This window comes from Macaca mulatta, chromosome 1 (genome assembly GCF_049350105.2).
Source record: "Macaca mulatta isolate MMU2019108-1 chromosome 1, T2T-MMU8v2.0, whole genome shotgun sequence".
In the NCBI taxonomy this organism is placed as follows: domain Eukaryota; kingdom Metazoa; phylum Chordata; class Mammalia; order Primates; family Cercopithecidae; genus Macaca; species Macaca mulatta.
Genome location: NC_133406.1, coordinates 65,343,123 through 65,361,346, shown reverse-complemented (window position 1 = coordinate 65,361,346; position 18,224 = coordinate 65,343,123). Strand labels below are relative to the sequence as shown.

Sequence of the window (18,224 nt, the reverse complement as noted above, 5' to 3'; positions counted from 1 at the left end):
GCCATATGATATGTGTTTCATATGATATGTGTGCCATAAGTGACCCAATCTAACTTCTAGTGCTATGATAGGACCTGGGCTTAGAGGGAGGTGTCTGCAATGTCTTAGCAAAACTAGGATATCATAGCCTCATGAACAACTTTTTAAAAACTCCATCTGCCTACTTTCTCTTTCTGTAAAACTCAATTCCTTCTTAAAATGCTGTGTGTGTGTGTCTCTGTGTGTGTGTGTGTGTTTGTGTGTGTGTGTGTTTTGAGATGTAGTCTCACTCTGTTACCCAGGCTGGAATGCAATGGCACAGTCTTGGCTCGTTACAACCTCTGCCTCCCGGGTTCAAGCAATTCTTGTGCTTCAACCTCCTGAGTAGCTGGGATTACAGGGATATGTCCCACTTCTCCCAGGTAATTTTTTTGTGTTTAGTGTAGGGTTTTGCCATGTTGCCCAAGCTGGTCTCGAACTCCTGGCCTCTAGTGATCTGCCCACCTTGGCCTCCCAAAGTGCTGAAATTACAGGCATGAGCCACCACACCTGGCCCAAGTGCGGTTTTTTTTTTTTTAATTGTTCTTAGTATCCTATATACTTCCTTTAGTGCGAATACCTCTTTGTCTATACTGTGTGTCAAGGATCTTCTTTATAAGAATTACCACATCTGTTTATGTAGCAATGGGTTTGTTTGTCTTTTACTTTCTTTTGACTTCCAAGCAGGGGTAAGTACAGTTTACATTTCTTGGGATAATATGGCTATACTTACCCTTTTCTGTACTTTAGAATTATCCAAGAGAGGAAAATGATGAATAAAATAACGAAGATCATACCAGATAAAGTGCCTAGGCAGTAAAACAAGGTAGTTACATGCATGGAAAATATAACTCATAGGTTTTAAATTCTGTCTTAGTATCCAGTCCCACTACAGATTGCCAATGCTTTTTTTTTTTTTTTTTTTTTTTTTTTTTTTTTTTTTTTTTTTTTTTTAGATGTAACTATACATTCTGCTTTACTCTGGGTTTCTATAGTATTAGTCTTACTCCCACAGGGTTATTATAGTTAAGGTGTGATCTGAGCTGTTTTGTAACCTTTAGTCCAACATCAGCTTTTCCAAAAGTAAGTGAGAACTGCGATGGGGCAGCTGGCCACCAGCTCTCCATGGCCCTGCCCGTGTGTCTTGCCTAAGGCTTAACACACAGGCATTTCATTGTGACAATACTGGAATTTTCTCTCTTGTTGAATTATATATGTAGGTCTTTTGTCCATTTATTGACTGTTAAAATGCACAGTCTCCACAGGTAGGTAGACCCAGGCTACCCCATTCTGTGGTCTTCGGCAAGTTACATAAACTCTCTGTGTCTCAGTGTCCAGATGTGTAAAAAGAGTTGTAGGAATAATATGCCACAGTATTCTGTTGGAAGCAGACTCTATTACAAAATGATTCTTATTTAGGCAGACCAAAGATATGGGCTCAGAAGACTGGTCTTGTGGCTTTCTATTTGTGCAAATGAGCAGGATCACCATCTGGAAGCATACTTCAGGTTACAACTGAAGGAAGTTGCATTCTCCCAGCACATTCAAATAAAGAATTTTTGACACTGATGAATGATTATTCATTTGTAATGGTTCAAAGACAGTAAAGAGCCTTTGATGAAGGTTGTTTAGTATGCATATGACAATGCCAGTTTCACCATCTCGTGGCCTAACTTATCATTATTTTCTTTCTAGTTGAACTTACAACTCAAGATATTTTGATCTCTTTACAACTCAAGATATTTTGATCTCTCTTTTTGCATTTCATTTATTATAGGTAGGTACTTACTGTTAAAGATGCCAGAATTCCTCAGCAAACCTTTCATGAAACTTACCAACTATTAGAGCATCACGTGTACCTAAAAGGAAGACAAAAGTCACAAAAAGTCACTCTAGCATGCAATGTGATTGAGCAGGACCTCTCAGCCAGTGACAAGTCATTCTAATTTTTCTCCAGGACTCAGTCTAATATTTTTTCTAATGCAAAAAGCCATTGGTTTCATTCACATACTCTCATTTTACCTTCTGCACTCAGAGAAGACTTTTAAAAATTAATATTAATACAATTACAGAAGAAAATTTATAATACAGAGCTAAAGAAAAAATCACTTCAATCCTAGTACCCAAAAAATGTTTTGATACATTCTGTTCTGGCACATTTTCTCGTGTGTGTGTTTTCACCTAATTATACACTAGAAATATAAGTTACAACAAAGGCTAACTAATATAATCTAGTAGATGCATCATAGTGCATTCAATGGCTTCTATTCTGCATTTAAGTTGTTTCTAGGTTTCTGTCTCATGAGACCCTTAATAAAATGCTTAATAAAATATTTTAATATTTTATATTTTTCCTTAGATTAGATTTCTAGGAGGGCTAACTGGCAGGAATAGTTGTATTATTTTTCACATACATTGCATAATTGTTTTTCGTAAGAGTTTTTGCAAATTTACAATAGTACCTTCAACACACAACAATATCAGTTTCATCACATCCTTGCTTTTCATTGGGTGTTCACCTAGCAACCTTTTTATTGTTAATTTAATGGACAATTTTTAAAGAATGTTTTGCTCTTGTTGCCTAGACCAGAGTGCAGTGGAGCAATCTCAGCTCACTGTAACCTCCACCTACTGTGTTCAAGCGATTCTCCTGACTCAGCCTCCTGAGTAGCTGGGATTACAGGCATCTGCCACCATGACCGGCTAATTTTTTTATTTTTTAGTAGAGATGGGGTTTCACCATGTTGGCCAGGCTGGTCTTGAACTCCTGACCTCAGGTGATCCATCCGCCTTGGCCTCCCAAAGTGCTGGGATTGCAGACATGAGCCACCATACCCGGCCCCTTTATTTTATTAATATCAATTTCATTCCACTTATGTGTATGTCTCTTCTTGTGCTGGTGCAAAGTGACTTTTGTATTGTTGCTTTATATTTTGTTCTAATATTTGATACAGTTGGTTCCCCAACTATCTGAGTTTTCTGTCAGTCCCAGCCAGATCTTCAGAATACTCTAAAGCCATTTAGTAAGTTGTCCAGTGAGATTTTTGCCAAAAAAGCGAATATAATTTGATATTAAGGGGGTGTCAAGCTGATAATTTAGAAATATTATCCGTGAGTCATATTAGCATATTTACAGGATTATTTGTAAAACTGGATCTTGAACAATCTTGGTGTAGAACCATGTATTAGAAAAGTCATAAGAGATGGGGAGAGGGGAAAGTGTAACACTAACTTGGATTAAGAAAGGCTGTTCATTATTAATTTTGCTCATCTGCTCCACGATGTGGGTAGAATTTTCTATCTTGCAGTACCTTTCAGTTGCCAGCAGAGGGCCACTCTTCTACACAGTTCAATGATACATGATGTGTGCTAGCTGTGCTAGCTTAAAATCCTGTAGCCTACAGTGGTGAGGGAGACAGGCCGGCTGCTCTCTGCAGCTTGGAAGGTGCTCCCTAACTCATGCTGAAAACATTTCTTTTAAGGCTTGTAGGCTGTAAATAAATCATTACTGTGTGGCTCATGCAACCACGTGACATAGACAAAAAAGGTGCAGAGCTGGAGTGAGAGGTGTGAGAAGAGAAAGTCTGGCCTTACTTTCATTTTGGGATTTTTGGAAGAGGTGGACGCTCATATTGTACTCCATAGCTGGTAGCATATGCCATAAACATCACACCACACTTGATGCCAATATGGATGAATGAATGAGCAATAACCATGAACGGGAAGGTCCCACATTCCTTGTACTTGCACTTACGAGAGGTACATATGGCCAGAGGAGGGTCCCATCTGTCATCCGCCTGGCACTGGCTCCAGGGACTGCCTTCCAGCGCATACCCATCTTCACACTCCAAAGTCACATAATCTCCATAGTGATACACTTTTTTCATTTCTAACTCCTTTGAGATTCCATTCATAAACTGTGGGAAGCTACAATTTACCTCTGAAATTAGATAAATCAAAAGGAAATTGATATTTTATTGTTGTTGGTTTTTTTTTTTTTTTTTTTTTGAGACGGAGTCTTGCTCTCACCCAGGCTGGAGTGTAGTGGCACGATCTCGGCTCACTGCAAGCTCTGCCTCCCGGGTTCACGCCATTCTCCTGCCTCAGCCTCCTGAGTAGCTGGGAGCACAGGCGCCCACCACCATGCCCGGCTAATTTTTTTGTATTTTTAGTAGATACAGGGTTTCACTGTGTTAGCCAGGATGGTCTCGATCTCCTGACCTCGTGATCCGCCTGCCTCAGCCTCCCAAAGTGCTGGGATTACAGACGTGAGCCACCGCGCCCGGCCGATTGTTGGTTTTAACTGCAGAATAGACGGATCTATGACTGCAAAACCTATTTTGCCCTTAGCTAAGAAAAAGCATGTTTTTAAACATGTTACTAATCTTCCTCCTCCAAAAGCCTTATAATTTAACATGTTTTGACTCCCATTTCTTAATGTAAAGTAATAGAATATGGAATGTACTCTGCATTCACTTTTGATTAACAGCTCTGCAACTGGAAAGCTGTGGAAAGATTAGGAATTAGGCTAACGGTGATCTAGCCCTGGAGCCACTTGGGTCATGCTGTAAGGAAACAAGAGTACCATGTTAATTCTCTCAGGCTTCACAACAAATACTGGCACTCTGCTCTTTATTAAATGCATACTTTTGGCCCATTTCTGCACATAGAACAAAGAAGTTAGTAAATCATGATTCTGAATTTAAAATTCATCTTTCTTTCTTTTTTTCTTTCTTTTTTTTTTTTTTTTTTTTTGAGTCTCACTCTGTCACCCAGGCAGGAACGCAGTGGTGCAATCTGGGCTCACAGCAACCTCCACCTCCTGGCTTCAAGCAATTATCCTGCTTCAGCCTCCCGAGTACGTGGGATGACAGGCATGTGCCACCATGCCTGATTAATTTTTGCATTTTTGGTAGAGACGGGGTTTCACCATGTTGGCTAGGCTGGTCTGAAACTCCTGACCTGAGGTGGTCTGCCTGCCTTGGTCTCCCAAAGTGCTGGGATTACAGGCCTGAGCCACTGTGCCAGGCCTAAATTTAAAATACATCCTTCTGATTAATTTACTTTATTTCATTTTTTTTTTTTGAGACAGAGTCTTGTTCTGTTGCCAGGCTGGAGTACAGTGGCACGATCTCAGCTCACTACAACCTCCACCTCTGGGTTCAAGTGATTCTCCTGCCTCAGCCTCCTGAGTAACTGGGACTATAGGCATGTGCCACCACACACAGCTAATTTTTGTATTTTTAGTAGAAATGGGGTTTCACCATGTTGGCCAGGATGGTCTCGATCTCTTGACCTCATGATCCTCCCGCCTCAGCCTCCCAAAGTGCTGGGATTACAGGCGTGAGCCACTGCACACAGGCTACTTTATTTTGTTTAACTCATCCTTAGCTTTACTTTCTTTTTCTGCCCAGCCATCAGCACGTCCTTCATCTTCAAGCACAGACTTATTTTCGGTTGTAATATTCTCAAAATTAGCCTACAATATTTTTTTTCCTTGATAGAAACAAGAAGGCAAAGTGGTATTTCTTGTAATGTGGACTGTGGTCTTCCTGCATCAGAGCATTCTGATGAGTTTGTTAAAAACAGACTTTTGACCCCACTTCAAAACAGAATCAGAGGCCATGGAATGGAGTTTGGGAAACTTTTTAACAAGGTTCCCAGCTGATTGTGTTAATGCTCTGGATGGAGAAGCACTGCTATCGACTATGCAAAGAGGACAGTTAGTAAGATGAAATAAATTTTATGTAAATGAAAAGAAAGCAGCTGCCAAGAGGACAAAATATTATCCCTTTCATTATGCTCATTTCAGTGGTCTCTCAGCCTTATAAGCCTCATGTATCAATGTTCCATACAACCCAGCAAGAATAAGAAATACCAAGAAATAAGTCACCTTTGCAATAATGATCCAATTGGCTCCAGATTCCCTGGTCTGTACAGAAAATGATGCCCTTTCCCACTAACAGGTAGCCGGGGTCACAAATGTAGCTGATTGTCATCCCAGGAAGATATAGAGATACGTGTCCTCCAATGTAATGCCCGTTCTGGATCTTGGGTGGATGTGGGCAGGCTAAGAACAAGTTCCCACACAAACACAAGAAAAGACACTCAGTTAAACATAGGCATATGAACACATGAACATATCCAATATCTCTGGCTATTAGAGGTTCATGAAGACCTGAGCCAGCCAGGTCATAAGCCACTCACTCCTATTTGATCAGTGAAAGACAGGTTCTCTAAACCTAGACTTCTTGACATTTAAACACTATCCTTTACAGTCTCTAACTTCAAACTGGGTCAGATGGGGAAGTACCACAGGGATTGACAAGCTAGCAATTCAGTGCTGTTCTGTCCTTACTGGAAGATGGAGCTGGTATGGGCAGTCATAGCCACACATGTGCCTACAGTTATCAGGTACTGTCATTTAAAGCCAGACTAATATATCAAAGGAATGAGCTATGGAGGCTAAAAGTACAATCTCTCTCTCTCTCTCTCTCTCTCTCTATATATATATATATGTGTGTGTGTGTATATATATATATATGTATATATATAATACCACACTCTCTTTATATATGTATATATTTAAAGAGAGTACAATCTCTCTTTTTATATATATGTGTGTGTGTGTGTGTGTGTGTATATATATATATACACTTTAAGTTCTAGGGTACATGTGCACAATGTGCAGGTTTGATACATAGGTATACATGTGCCATGTTGGTTTGTTGCACCCATTAGGCTAAGAGTACAATTTTAAACTCTGCTTCTCCAGGGCCTCCTGAGTTCCCTTTATTAATATTGAGGTGAAGGACCAAATAAACATAGTCAGTGGCTTGAACAAACCCTTGGAAACAACATAAAAAGTATAAATCCCTACATCTGAGTTTCTTAAATTACTTTTATAGCACTATCAGTTCTGAAGTAAATTATGTCGTCATCGTATACTTTTTGTGCAGCACATCCATCCATCCAGGATAAAGACAACTCATAGTAGTAGACGTAGAATAAAAGAGTATTTTCTTTAGCATTTGTTTTCAGTACTTTGAAAATATTCTCTACAAAATTTGGACCTCACCAATTCTCTTCACTGTCCACCCACTTCTCTCCTTACCATCCCACACTCCTCACCCCATAGGAAGGACCATCAGAATACCAACAACTGAGACACAGTGTGCCTACTAGAACCCATTTGTCATTCACTTGGGAGGTAGTTCTGTCTCTGACATTCATAGCAAAGCCATTTTCACAAGCAAAAATGACTGCCAGTATAGAAATATGGAGGTTCTCACCTCGATATTCTGAACCCATTTAGGATATGTGGAAGCAGGTACTAACCAGCAGGAACAGAAAGTTCACAGCGAGGGGCGGGGCTGCTCCAAACCCCATTCCCTTGAAGGTCACTTGTGCAGCGGATGGTGCTCTCCCCAATGAGGTTGAAGGTCATCCCTCTGTCTGGGTGGGGGTCGCATGTGTAAGATACTTCTTTTCCATAGGGAATATCTCCAAGGGGAGCTCCTGTGTGTCTCCCATTAAGGATAGCTGGAGGATTTGGGCAAAAGATTTCTAGAAAGAAAACAAGAGCTTTAAGTTCTATTAGAGTTTCACTTAAGATGACTGAAATAATAGTGACCTGTGACTGTGCGTTTAGAAAGAATATAACTAAGGCGGACAGAATTTAAATCTGTAAGGCTTTTGTTGAGAGGCAACTAACTGAAGTGAGGCCTAAATTACAGTTTATTGCAAAAGCCCAAAGTGTTCCTGGGCCACCCGGGTACCTATGTTCGTTATGAATTTGAAAAGTAATTGTTTTAATTTTTTAAAAAGGACCCATTTGGTTGCCCACTTTAACTCAGGCATAGTAAGATGCCTGGGTTGACAATGAGGTTCAAGACAGACAAAGTTTTGGTCATCAGAGACCATAAGTTCCAAGGAAATCTATGAACTTTAATAATCATGAACTATCATCTTTAGCAATGTAAATGTTTCTTGGTGATTCAAGACCATTATCATCAGGACCAACACCAAATTTCCAGTGGCGTCATCAGACACCAGTAAGGCTCTTTTGACTCAGATTAAATGGTGCCAAAGAGCCCTTTTTTCTTTCTTCCAATTTATTAACCATCATTTCTTCCTCCTTTTAGTCTGCTTAGAACAGTTCCTTCCCTAAAAGCACTTGATGCTTCTAATTTGATATGAATTTAGGAAGAGATGCCCAAGTTTATCAGAATTATGTGTATAAAAAAGACTTAGTACATCAAACAATGATTGACTTCTCATGCTTGAATTTTACCTGTTTGTGTTTTCCTAAGTTTATTTATATATTTATTTTCAGCTTTATGTGTCTCTGTAAGGTTGAGTTTGTTGAATACTTGAGTTTCCTCAGGTATTAAATGTTCTTCACCATAATACTCACCATAAGGTATCCGAATTGATTTCTATAAGTTATTTTAACACAATACAAATTAAAATAAACATTTTCCAATAATCAGGAAAAAAAGGTTTAAAAAATTCTTGCCTTGCTTTAGTAGACAGAATAGAATCAATCAGTAATGCCTTGGTATGTCAAACATGTACTTTTATCTAAGAGTTTCTGAATTTTTTCTGAACTTCAGCATATTTTATTTAAGCGGATGGTTTGGAAACTTAGGGCACTAATCATCATTTCAGACACTGATTCATCATCCCAGCTCCTTCCACCATACTAATTTATCATGTAACTCTGTTTTATTTTCTCTATAACATGCCTATTTAAACTGCCATTTTATGTACTATAATTTTTAGAATTTTGTTTACTTATTTATTTCCTTGTTCACAGTCTGCTTCAAGAAAATACACCCCAGGAAAGTAGGGAGGTGTCTTCACTATTCACTCGCTATTCGTTGCTTTTTCTACTCATGGAAAGTCCTGGCACACGGGAAGCCCTATGTCATTAAATGCTGCAGGTCAAATAAGAAGCTGACTAAATTGTTTATGACATGTGAGGGGATAAAAGAACATAAAAATTTGGCTGGGCATGATTGCTCACACTTGTAATCCTAACACTTTTGGAGGCCAAGGTAGGAGCATATCTTGAGCCCAGGAGTTTGAGACCAGCTGGGGCAATATGGCGAGATTCTATCTCTGCAAAAAATACAAAAATTAGCCAGATGTGGTGGCATGCACCTGTTGTCCCAACTACTAGGAGGCTGAGGTGCGAGCCCAGGAGATTGAGGCTGCAGTGAGCTGTGATTGCACCATTCCACTCTGTCCTGGGTTACTGTGTCTCAAAAAAGAAAAAAGAAAACATAAACATTTAAGAAAGATTCCTCCTTGATAAGAAAACTAAAAATAAATGACTAACTAAAACGTGCTGCACCTTTATGTCATCTAGTTTCTTGCTCACATTCCCCACAAAGTTAAACACTGTCATTAAACTAAGTGATTTACAGATTAGTAACAAAAACGCATGTCAGAGAAGACCTACAAGACCCTTCTTGAAATTCTTCCAACAAAGAAGTATTTTTTATCCGTAATTTAGTTAAGTAAAGATCCAGACAACAGGTGATTCCATGAGGAAAAACACACTGGAAAACAAAGATAAGGAGCGTTATCCAAACCACATAGTTCTTTCTACTCACGTTCACACACTGGAACACTGCTATTCCAAAGGGCTTTCATTCCAGCCAAGACACAATGACTAGCAGACCTGCCTTTTAATCGGAACCTAAAGAAAAAAAAAAGTGGTAGCAAATGTATGAGCAATTCCCATCTCTCCCTTGATTTCTTCACTAACAGATGCTCAGCTTCCTCACTACCATTTTCCTCCTTGACTATCATTTGGTTCTTAGGTTCAGGCCCAGCTAAAACTCTTAGTTCACTGGGGATCTGAATTCTTCAGTAGCTGGCAGAAACTCAAAGGCCAATTTACTCTAAAGAACCATGGTACCCTGTGACTGGCAAAGCAATTGGAGCTGATGTGCATAATTGCCATATAAACTTCATAGCCCAGCATCACCTACAGAAGGCATGAACACAGAACCAGACTTCTCCATGGGCACAAGAGCTATAACCTTCAGGTGTCATCTTTCATTGATGGCTCTCTGACATCCCACTTATTCTCATTAGTGGGTCATGAGGCAGAACAACTCTCGATTTGGTAAGCAAAGCCAGGAACATCTAGAAAGAGAATGTGGGCACTGTTCTTCTTGCCACTACAATTGTAACGGGCCAGAGGAGGCTCACAGAAGCATGCTGAACCACGTGCTCTAAGAAATAAAGAAGAGGGGGGTAAGAGTCTTTGCTGCCCCGAAATGCCCAACTGATTATTGAGTCCTGCTTCCCTTCTGAAATCTGAAATCATTCTGAAATTAGACATCATTATTGGATGGTGCACTTTGTAAATGCCAAAGATTCCTTGGAAATCATTAAAAATAACTGCTTAATTGCCCAATCTAGTTATCCCTCCAGACTCATAGTGCACACCACCAAGAGTAATGGATACACATAAACAACTAATAATACCACTTGAAACTGATAGAAGCAGGAGGCAGACAAATCCTAGGCAGATGGGGCGGATCCCGATGAAACCCGACCTTGAAGTTGAAGACAGTTTAAAGCCTCGCTACAAGTTCCAGGTAAATCCATGGACTGGCTTGAAAACCTCTCTTCCTGTTTGGTGTGCTTTCCTCTGATTGCTCCTCACTCTTCATCTGTTTTACATATACCTGCGCTTCCCTAATTGGTTTTTACACTGCTGTGCCCACCTTTGAGTGGTGTCTTTGTTTTAGTCTTTTTTGCATACTCACAAACCAATCAGCACAGGCTCCCCATTCTGAGTCCATAAAAGCCCCAGAACCAGCCACACTGAGGGACAGAGAGAGACCCCCTGACTTCATCTGGGGGACCACCTCGTGTCTCCTCTCCGCTAAGATCGTCGCTCAGTAAAACTCTTCTCTACCCTCCTCACCCTTTCATTGATAGCATAACCTTATATTTCTTGGATGTGAGACAAGAACTCAGGACCCACCAAATACAGGTACAAAGAAGCCTGTAACACTGTGGCCCTCCGCCTTCTGCTGTGGGAGGGCAGCTGCACCACGTGACAGGAAGCAGCAGTGGGTCAAGCCAGCCCCAGAGATGCAGGCCTGAACGGGGCTACAGGATTGACAGAGCTGTTAAACACACCGCCATCTGTTGGGCTGCGGGCATTATCAAATACTACGAGCTGTTAGCGTGCTGTAATACCCGCTCTGGGCTTCAGGGTCGTGGGCACCCCTGTTTGGGCACCACCACATTTCCTTCAGTGCGACATGCCTGGTCCAGCTGCAAGCACTGCTCGGACCCCATTCCTGGGCAGGTGCTTGGAGTGGCCAGCTGGACCCCACACTCGCTCACTCAAACACCCCCTCCCACCAGGGGCTGAGTGTGCAGTCGTGGGGGCCCCAGGGTCTGAGTCAGAGCACCAGCCAGGCGCTGCCTGGTGGGCCGAGTAGATGTGGTGTTTCCTGCAGTGAGCCCGGGCCCACACAAGGCCTGGGCAGGGGCATTGCTGGCCAGAAGTCATTGGCTGGCAAAGTGGCTGAGAAGAATCCTGCATTAAAAGAATTACACTGGCCATTCCTGACCTGAAGATACATTATTGGGTGAAAACACACTTACCCATGCACTGTTACAGATTCCGCTGTTCATTGGTTTTAAGTTTCCTAAGCGACCTTTGCCTTCCTTATCATGGGACAAACAATTTTTGTCTTATTCCTCATTTTTTTTTCTAGCACAGCTTTTATAAAATTATGTTCTTTTGCCTCCAAATAAATACATACCCATTCACTTCAAGTTCCAACTGTGTACTCAAGATCAGTGACTGTATTTAGGTTTGTACCTGACATTGAGCTGTATGTGCCATTTTCTCATTGTCTTCTGAAAGTGGTGCCACTTAGTCCCTATCCTTATTTCTAAACTACCGTTCCATAAATTCATCTCTCTGGGTACTTCTTATCTACTAGGTCGGCTCCTGGTTTGGATTAACCCCTGAACTCACAGAAGTGATTCTCCACACTGAGTCCTTGGTCTCAACTCTGGGTCATACTCACCCTTCATCGCAAACAAAGGACACCTTTGCTCCAAGCTGGAGATTGAGTGGAAACAGCACACGGCCATGAGGGAGTTGTCCCAGGAATTCATCACAGGATTTCACTAGAAGAAAAAAATAAAACAACAGGAGTAAGACCTCCATGTGAGGGGGAAACAGCAATCTGGAAGCCAGAGAGTCAAGGCACCTGTACATATGGGGGCTTCAGGGCTCCAGTCTCCCTGGGGCGTGCAATGCAGAGACGCAGCCCCTCTGAGGTCATAGCCGGGCTCACAGCTGTAGAACACCTCCTGCCCAGGTGAAAATTTGTCCTGATGGCTTGGAGTATGCTCACCATGCAGGATTTCTGGAGGCAGCTGACACACTGTGGAAAGGACAGTTCCAGAGCACTTGTTAATTATGGGGGAATTTCCTTTGCTACATCTTAAGCTAGCCTGAGAGCTTAAAAATCGTCATTGCAGAGGGCAGCTATTAAAAGAGAAGATTGGTAGTTCAGTAGCCGCACGTCACTAACAAGGAAACCAAGGATACCAAGCAGAACTGTGACTAGAATCAAAGTCTCTCCAACACCTTGTCTGTGTTTTTTTTTCTACTGAAACATGTTCCGAAGACTACAAGGCAGCATATTCCTCTTGCTTTCAACTACTGGTTATGGAGCACAGAGTCGTGAGTGTTTGTGGCTTGGCCACTCTTCCATTTCCTATAGAGGCAATCCCTCAAGCTCACACGTAAGGCAGCAGCAAGGGGTACTGTTGCCAAGGTCTCATCTAACAGACACCTTCACCTAGTCTTCATTTTCCTCACTCCCTGTCCCTCTTTCAGCCAGCACAAGGCTGAACTGTTAGCTTCCTTTCTGTCCCTGTGACCAATTCTAATTCTTCCCACTCTGTGTTAAGCCAGTCATTTCAGCTAAGAAAAGAGGAGGCATCAAGAACAAAGTCATGGGGGCAGGGGGTGAGGGTAGGGAGGGGAGGTGGGGACAGTTAATGGGTACAAAAAAAAAAGAAGAAAGAATGAATATGACGTAGTATTTGATAGCGTGACAGGGTGACTGTAGTTAGTAATAACTTAATCATAGGTTTAAAAATAAAAGAGTGTAATTGGATTTTTTGTAACACAAAAGATAAATGCTTAAGGGCATGGATACCTCATTCTCCATGATTATTTTACATTGCATGCCTGTATCAAAACATTTCATGTACCCCATAAATATATACACCTACTATGTACCCACAAAAATTAAAGATTAATAAATTAAAAATAAACAGAAAGAACAATCCCCCCTCAAAGAAAAAAAAAGCTACAGACATTTTAGTGATAGAATCTATTGCTTAGACCATATTTTAACCTAAATGTTGGCTGCCTCCATGCACAGGACAATTGGTGTGTTCTCAGGGCATCAAAATGCAGGCATGGTGGCCCAGGCCTGAAATCCCAGTACTTTGGGAGGCTGAGGCAGGAGGATTGTTTGAAGACAGGGGCTCAAGATCAGCCTGGGCAACATAGCAAGACTCTGTCTCTAAAAATAAACAAAAATTAGCCAGATGCGGTAGTGTGTACCTGGAGTTCCAGCTACCTGTGAGACTGAGGCAGGGGTCTTACTTGAGCCCAGGAGTTAGAGGCTTCAGTGAACTATGATTGTACAATTGTACTCCAGCCTGGGCAACAGAGTGAGACCCTGTCTCAAACAAACAAACAAACAAACAAAACAATCAACAAACCTCCAAGAATGAATTTGAGCCTCAATCTGAACCATATATAATTATATATCAAGTATATATATGTGTATATATATTTGTTTGTATTTGAGTGAAACACTTTTTCTGAGCTTCAGTCTTTTCAGTTATAATGTGAAAGAGTTGAAGTCCAAGGCCTTTTTGATTTGATGCTCTCATTTTGGTCCTCATGGCTCACTTGCCTACTGCCCCACTCCAGGGATAGAGATATGATCACCACTATTACTCATTATTGTTCATTAGACATTCCACTGTACATGATCATTAGGCTCTGGAGTCAGAGCTTTGGAAAAGTTCTTTAATATCACTAAGACTCAGTTCTCTCAAAGTAAAATGGGGATACCAATAGTAGCTACCTCATATATTCACTGTAAATGGTAAATTTAAAAATGCATATAAAATATGTCTACTATAGATGAGAGAACAAGCCATTACTTTGAGACAAGTATTAACAGAGATAACAGACAGTGAAGCTACTATAATGCTTAAAGTGTTTATGCCAATTTCATACTCCTTACACACTTCTTCCTTAATTTCAGCAACTCCTATCATCTATATATACCCTCACACCCAGCAAAGTATTGATGGCTCACACTCACCCCTGGAGCAGTGTGGCAGCTTGGGCCCCCATCTGTCGTTGGTCTGGCACTGCACAGTGTGGGACCCTACCATGACAAAGCCGGGCTGACATCTAAATCTCACGATCTCATTGAGGGAAAAGAAACTCCTATTTCCTGGTACTCTAATTCCGTTTTCAACTTCTGGAGCTGTGCATTTATTAGTAGAAATACATCGAGGGGGAGGGCTGCTCCAAACACCAACTTGATCATCTTTGCTGGTGCAATATATTGACCGTTCTCCCATGAGCTCAAACAGCTGTTCTCCATCTGGTCCAGTGTGGCACTGGTAAGTTACCACTGTTCCACTGTGAAAAGATGTTCTGTTGTTGCTGTAGAAGTCTCCATTGGATATGGTTGGAGGTGGCTTACAAGATATGACTGAGAGAAGGAAGAGTGTGGTAAAACAGCTTATTTTTTAATAATGAATTATTTTACTATGAATTTAAATACCAAATGCAAATAATCCAATAATTTTCTAAATGGAATTACAATACTGTTATTTTCTTAAAATATGTGCTAATAATCAGACATTTTTACCTAGTTGAAATTTAGGTGTGTATGATACTGGTTCTGCTCATAGTTAAGTATTTCACCAAAAAAACATGTATTTTTTGGTTTACATATTTATAATTTTAAGTGGATAATACATGTGATTTTATCACAGATTGTTAAGGTACTTATCTACTGCTGGACATTTTCTCCTATAGGTTATTAAAGTAACCTCTTTGCAGGTTAAATATACCACTTCTGGCATTATTTATCAAGAAAAAGAGAGCAAAGGAAATACAAAAGATAAGGCATGAAAACTGAAATAATGGCAGATGTAGGGGCAATAAAATGATAAATGAACACTGTGTTCTGTCATAAGATAATAGTATTCACATATTGGCTAAGTGACTACACACACATACACACATAACTAGTGTTGACTCAATTAAATGATTACTGACCTATAAATGTAGAAGTGTAAATTTTTTTTTTAGAAGAATGATTAAATACTTTATTGAATATACAAACTTTGGAATATAATGCTCCCATTAAAAACCATTTTTCAAAGAATATTTAATGTCATGGAAAGATTTTTTTTTGCATTCCTTTCTTTTTTTATGTTTTCAAGGTTTTATTATTATTACTATTATTATTACACTTTAAGTTCTAGGGTACATGTGCACAATGTGCAGTTTCATTACAAAAGGTGCCATGCCCAGAAAACTTCGTATAGTAAACTGATAATTCTTTGATAATTTGAATTATTTCATAGAATTGCAAGTTCTTGGCAGGTATGGGAGGCACCTTGTATATATTCTCATTCATTTAGTCTTTAAAAGTCAATGTTAATTTAGCGGGGAGGAATATTAGTGAATACAATGAACACATTCATTGGAGGAAATTTTAAAAATATGGACAAAAAGAAAGAAGAAAATGAAAATGGTTCAAAGATAACTATTTGTAACAATTTAATTATATCCTCTTAGATACTTATGTGGATACATGCATATGTATGGATGGATGTGTTTTCTATACTACCATATTTGGTGGCTGAATAATAATCAGTCATGTAGCTTCACAGATATGCTCTTCCCACTTGGATGAGGCATCTCAACCTTTAATTCCTCATGGTGCACTTTTTTACATTTCTTAAAAACTTATAGCCATTAAAATACACCTTATTTTTTCTACAAGCTATTTTCAAACCATGCTGAACATTTAGGTTGTTTAACATTTTCCACTATCCCAAATATTATTGCATTGAGTATCTCTGGACCAAAATTATGGGACTATTTCATGATTATTTTCTTGGGCTAAATTCTGGGAAACGGAATTGTGTGTCAGAGGGTGTTTACTTTCAGGCTTTTGTTTATATTGGCCATTAGCTTTCTGGAAATCTGTGCCTACTTTTGCTGCCATCAGTTCTGTGTGTGATGCTGATTTCTTCACAGCTATAACACTTTGCCAATTTGCAATCATTCTTTCATGTTTTTAAAGTTTTGGAGATTCATTTAAAAGTATCTTATGGGAAAAATGGAGGGTCAGCTAATCAAGAACAAATACGACTAAAGACATGAGCCTAAAAGAATTGAAGGAGGATTAGAACTCAAAATGACCAGAGGATTAGGGAAATTGCTAAGAACTGTAAGAAGAGTTCTTTTTATTATTTGGATTAGAATAACAAGAAAATGAGTAGCCTACTTTGTGGAATTGTAACCTGATAGATAGTAAGAGTTGGCAAAGACAGATCTAATTTTGTCTAATGCCTTTAAAATGTACTCATTAAGGACAATACTCTCTATACTGGAAAGGTTTACTATTGTAATAGGAAAGTAGAGCTATTTTGCCTGGGTTCAAGCCCACAGTTTCAGATAAATCACCTTTTAAGATAAAGAAAAGCCAGGAAGACCATGAAGCATCTGACTCCTATTTTCAACTATCTGAGAGACTACTTCATGCAAGAAGGATTCGATTTATTCTTCATACTCCAGGGGCAAGTCAGGATCACATAGAGGAATTTGTGGAGAAAAATATTTCAACTTACTCTCACAAATAGGTGCCTCCTTATCCCACGTGACATTATTGCCTGAGACGAGACAAGTAGTAGATGGGGAACCAATGAGTCGAAACCTAAAGCAAAGGATAAAAAATGATTGTACTCTACACATATTTCCCATTTAACTCACCATTTAGAAAATAATAGCAGGTAGACACTAGATATTACAGGACAGATTACACCATGGCAGACCTCGGAAGGAAGAAACCCCATCTCCATCTGCAAATTAGTCCTTTCTTTTTAAGGACAAGCTTACATTTTGACCTCTCCAATTCATTTTTATTCCTAATCACTCACAACTCAATGAGATATTTCCCTTTTTCTTCATGGGACATTTTTGTATTTAAGTCATTCAGAAAGCTTGCAGTTATTTTATCCATGTGTACTTCCAGCAAAGAAATGACAAGCTCCTGGATTAAGTAGGGAAAATGTCTTACTGAAATACATAACACTATAGCACCTAGCTTAGAGACTTTCAAGCTTTGGGTGCTCAGATAGTCTCTTGCATAAAGGAAAGAACAATGGATTTACTCAGAAGAGTCAGTAAATGAGAGCCAGAGGAGACAGCTAAACACTCCTACACTTGAAATGTAAAAGGCAGGGATACTCACCCACTTTGCCATAAAACTGTCTAGAGCAGGCCACAAAATGTAGAACATTTTGTCTTTTAAAAAATTTATTAGGTATCCATAATATTAACTGTGAACAATGTCACAAAGAATCCTGAGCAAAGCTATTCATGTGTTCTGGTGTACAGCAGGGCTAAACTTGACCAAGTAAAAATTAAAGGGTAAAATGGAATGCCATATAACGATGAGGCAGTAACCGCAAGAGTTAAGAACTTTTCCTCTTGATTATGCAAGAAATATGATCAGGGCAGTAACCATTTGTAGCAAAGACTATGGTGCCATCCCCAGTATCCACTTTCCTCTCCTTCATTAGTAATGGAACCCTCTACTTTTAACTGGGCCATTGGCCACCTGCAATAAAGGTTTCACTTCTCATCTTTCCTTACAGCCAGGCACAGCCATGTTACTAACTTCTGGCCAGAGGATGTAAGCGGAGTGTCTTGTGCAACTTCTGGGAAGTGTCTTTAAAGGAATTGGCCTTCCCTTCTTCCCTGTGTCCTCTATACTGGCTGGAATTTGGACCACGAGATAAGATGGAGTCTCATTTTGAGGAGGTCAGAGTAGCAAAATGGAAGGAACCCAGGTTTCTGTGGATAATGGAGTCAT

At 39.9% G+C, this 18,224-nt stretch overlaps 1 protein-coding gene and 1 long non-coding RNA gene across 5 annotated transcripts in view; one reads left to right on the top strand and one right to left on the bottom strand.

Annotated features, from left to right (window-relative positions):
- CR1 (complement C3b/C4b receptor 1 (Knops blood group)) overlaps positions 1–18,224 on the bottom strand; it is a 132,855-nt gene that overhangs the window by 18,715 nt on the left and 95,916 nt on the right. For 2 of the 4 annotated variants that reach the window (XM_078005092.1, XM_078005100.1), the window contains exons 28-37: positions 16,978–17,063; positions 14,424–14,822; positions 12,276–12,452; positions 12,090–12,192; positions 9,639–9,724; positions 7,357–7,584; positions 5,912–6,088; positions 3,773–3,958; positions 1,854–1,877; positions 752–827 (exon numbers count right to left, since the gene is read on the bottom strand). In XM_078005092.1, the coding sequence (XP_077861218.1) occupies positions 752–827; positions 1,854–1,877; positions 3,773–3,958; positions 5,912–6,088; positions 7,357–7,584; positions 9,639–9,724; positions 12,090–12,192; positions 12,276–12,452; positions 14,424–14,822; positions 16,978–17,063 (1,542 nt within the window). Of the gene's footprint in view, positions 1–751; positions 828–1,853; positions 1,878–3,751; positions 3,959–5,911; positions 6,089–7,356; positions 7,585–9,638; positions 9,725–12,089; positions 12,193–12,275; positions 12,453–13,415; positions 13,608–14,423; positions 14,823–16,977; positions 17,064–18,224 lie in introns of those variants that run through there. The other 2 variants (XM_078005098.1, XM_078005102.1) reach the window with 2 other exon arrangements.
- Positions 1–18,224, top strand: part of LOC144341548 (uncharacterized) — a 119,778-nt gene that overhangs the window by 57,153 nt on the left and 44,401 nt on the right. The gene's annotated exons all lie outside the window — the stretch shown is intronic.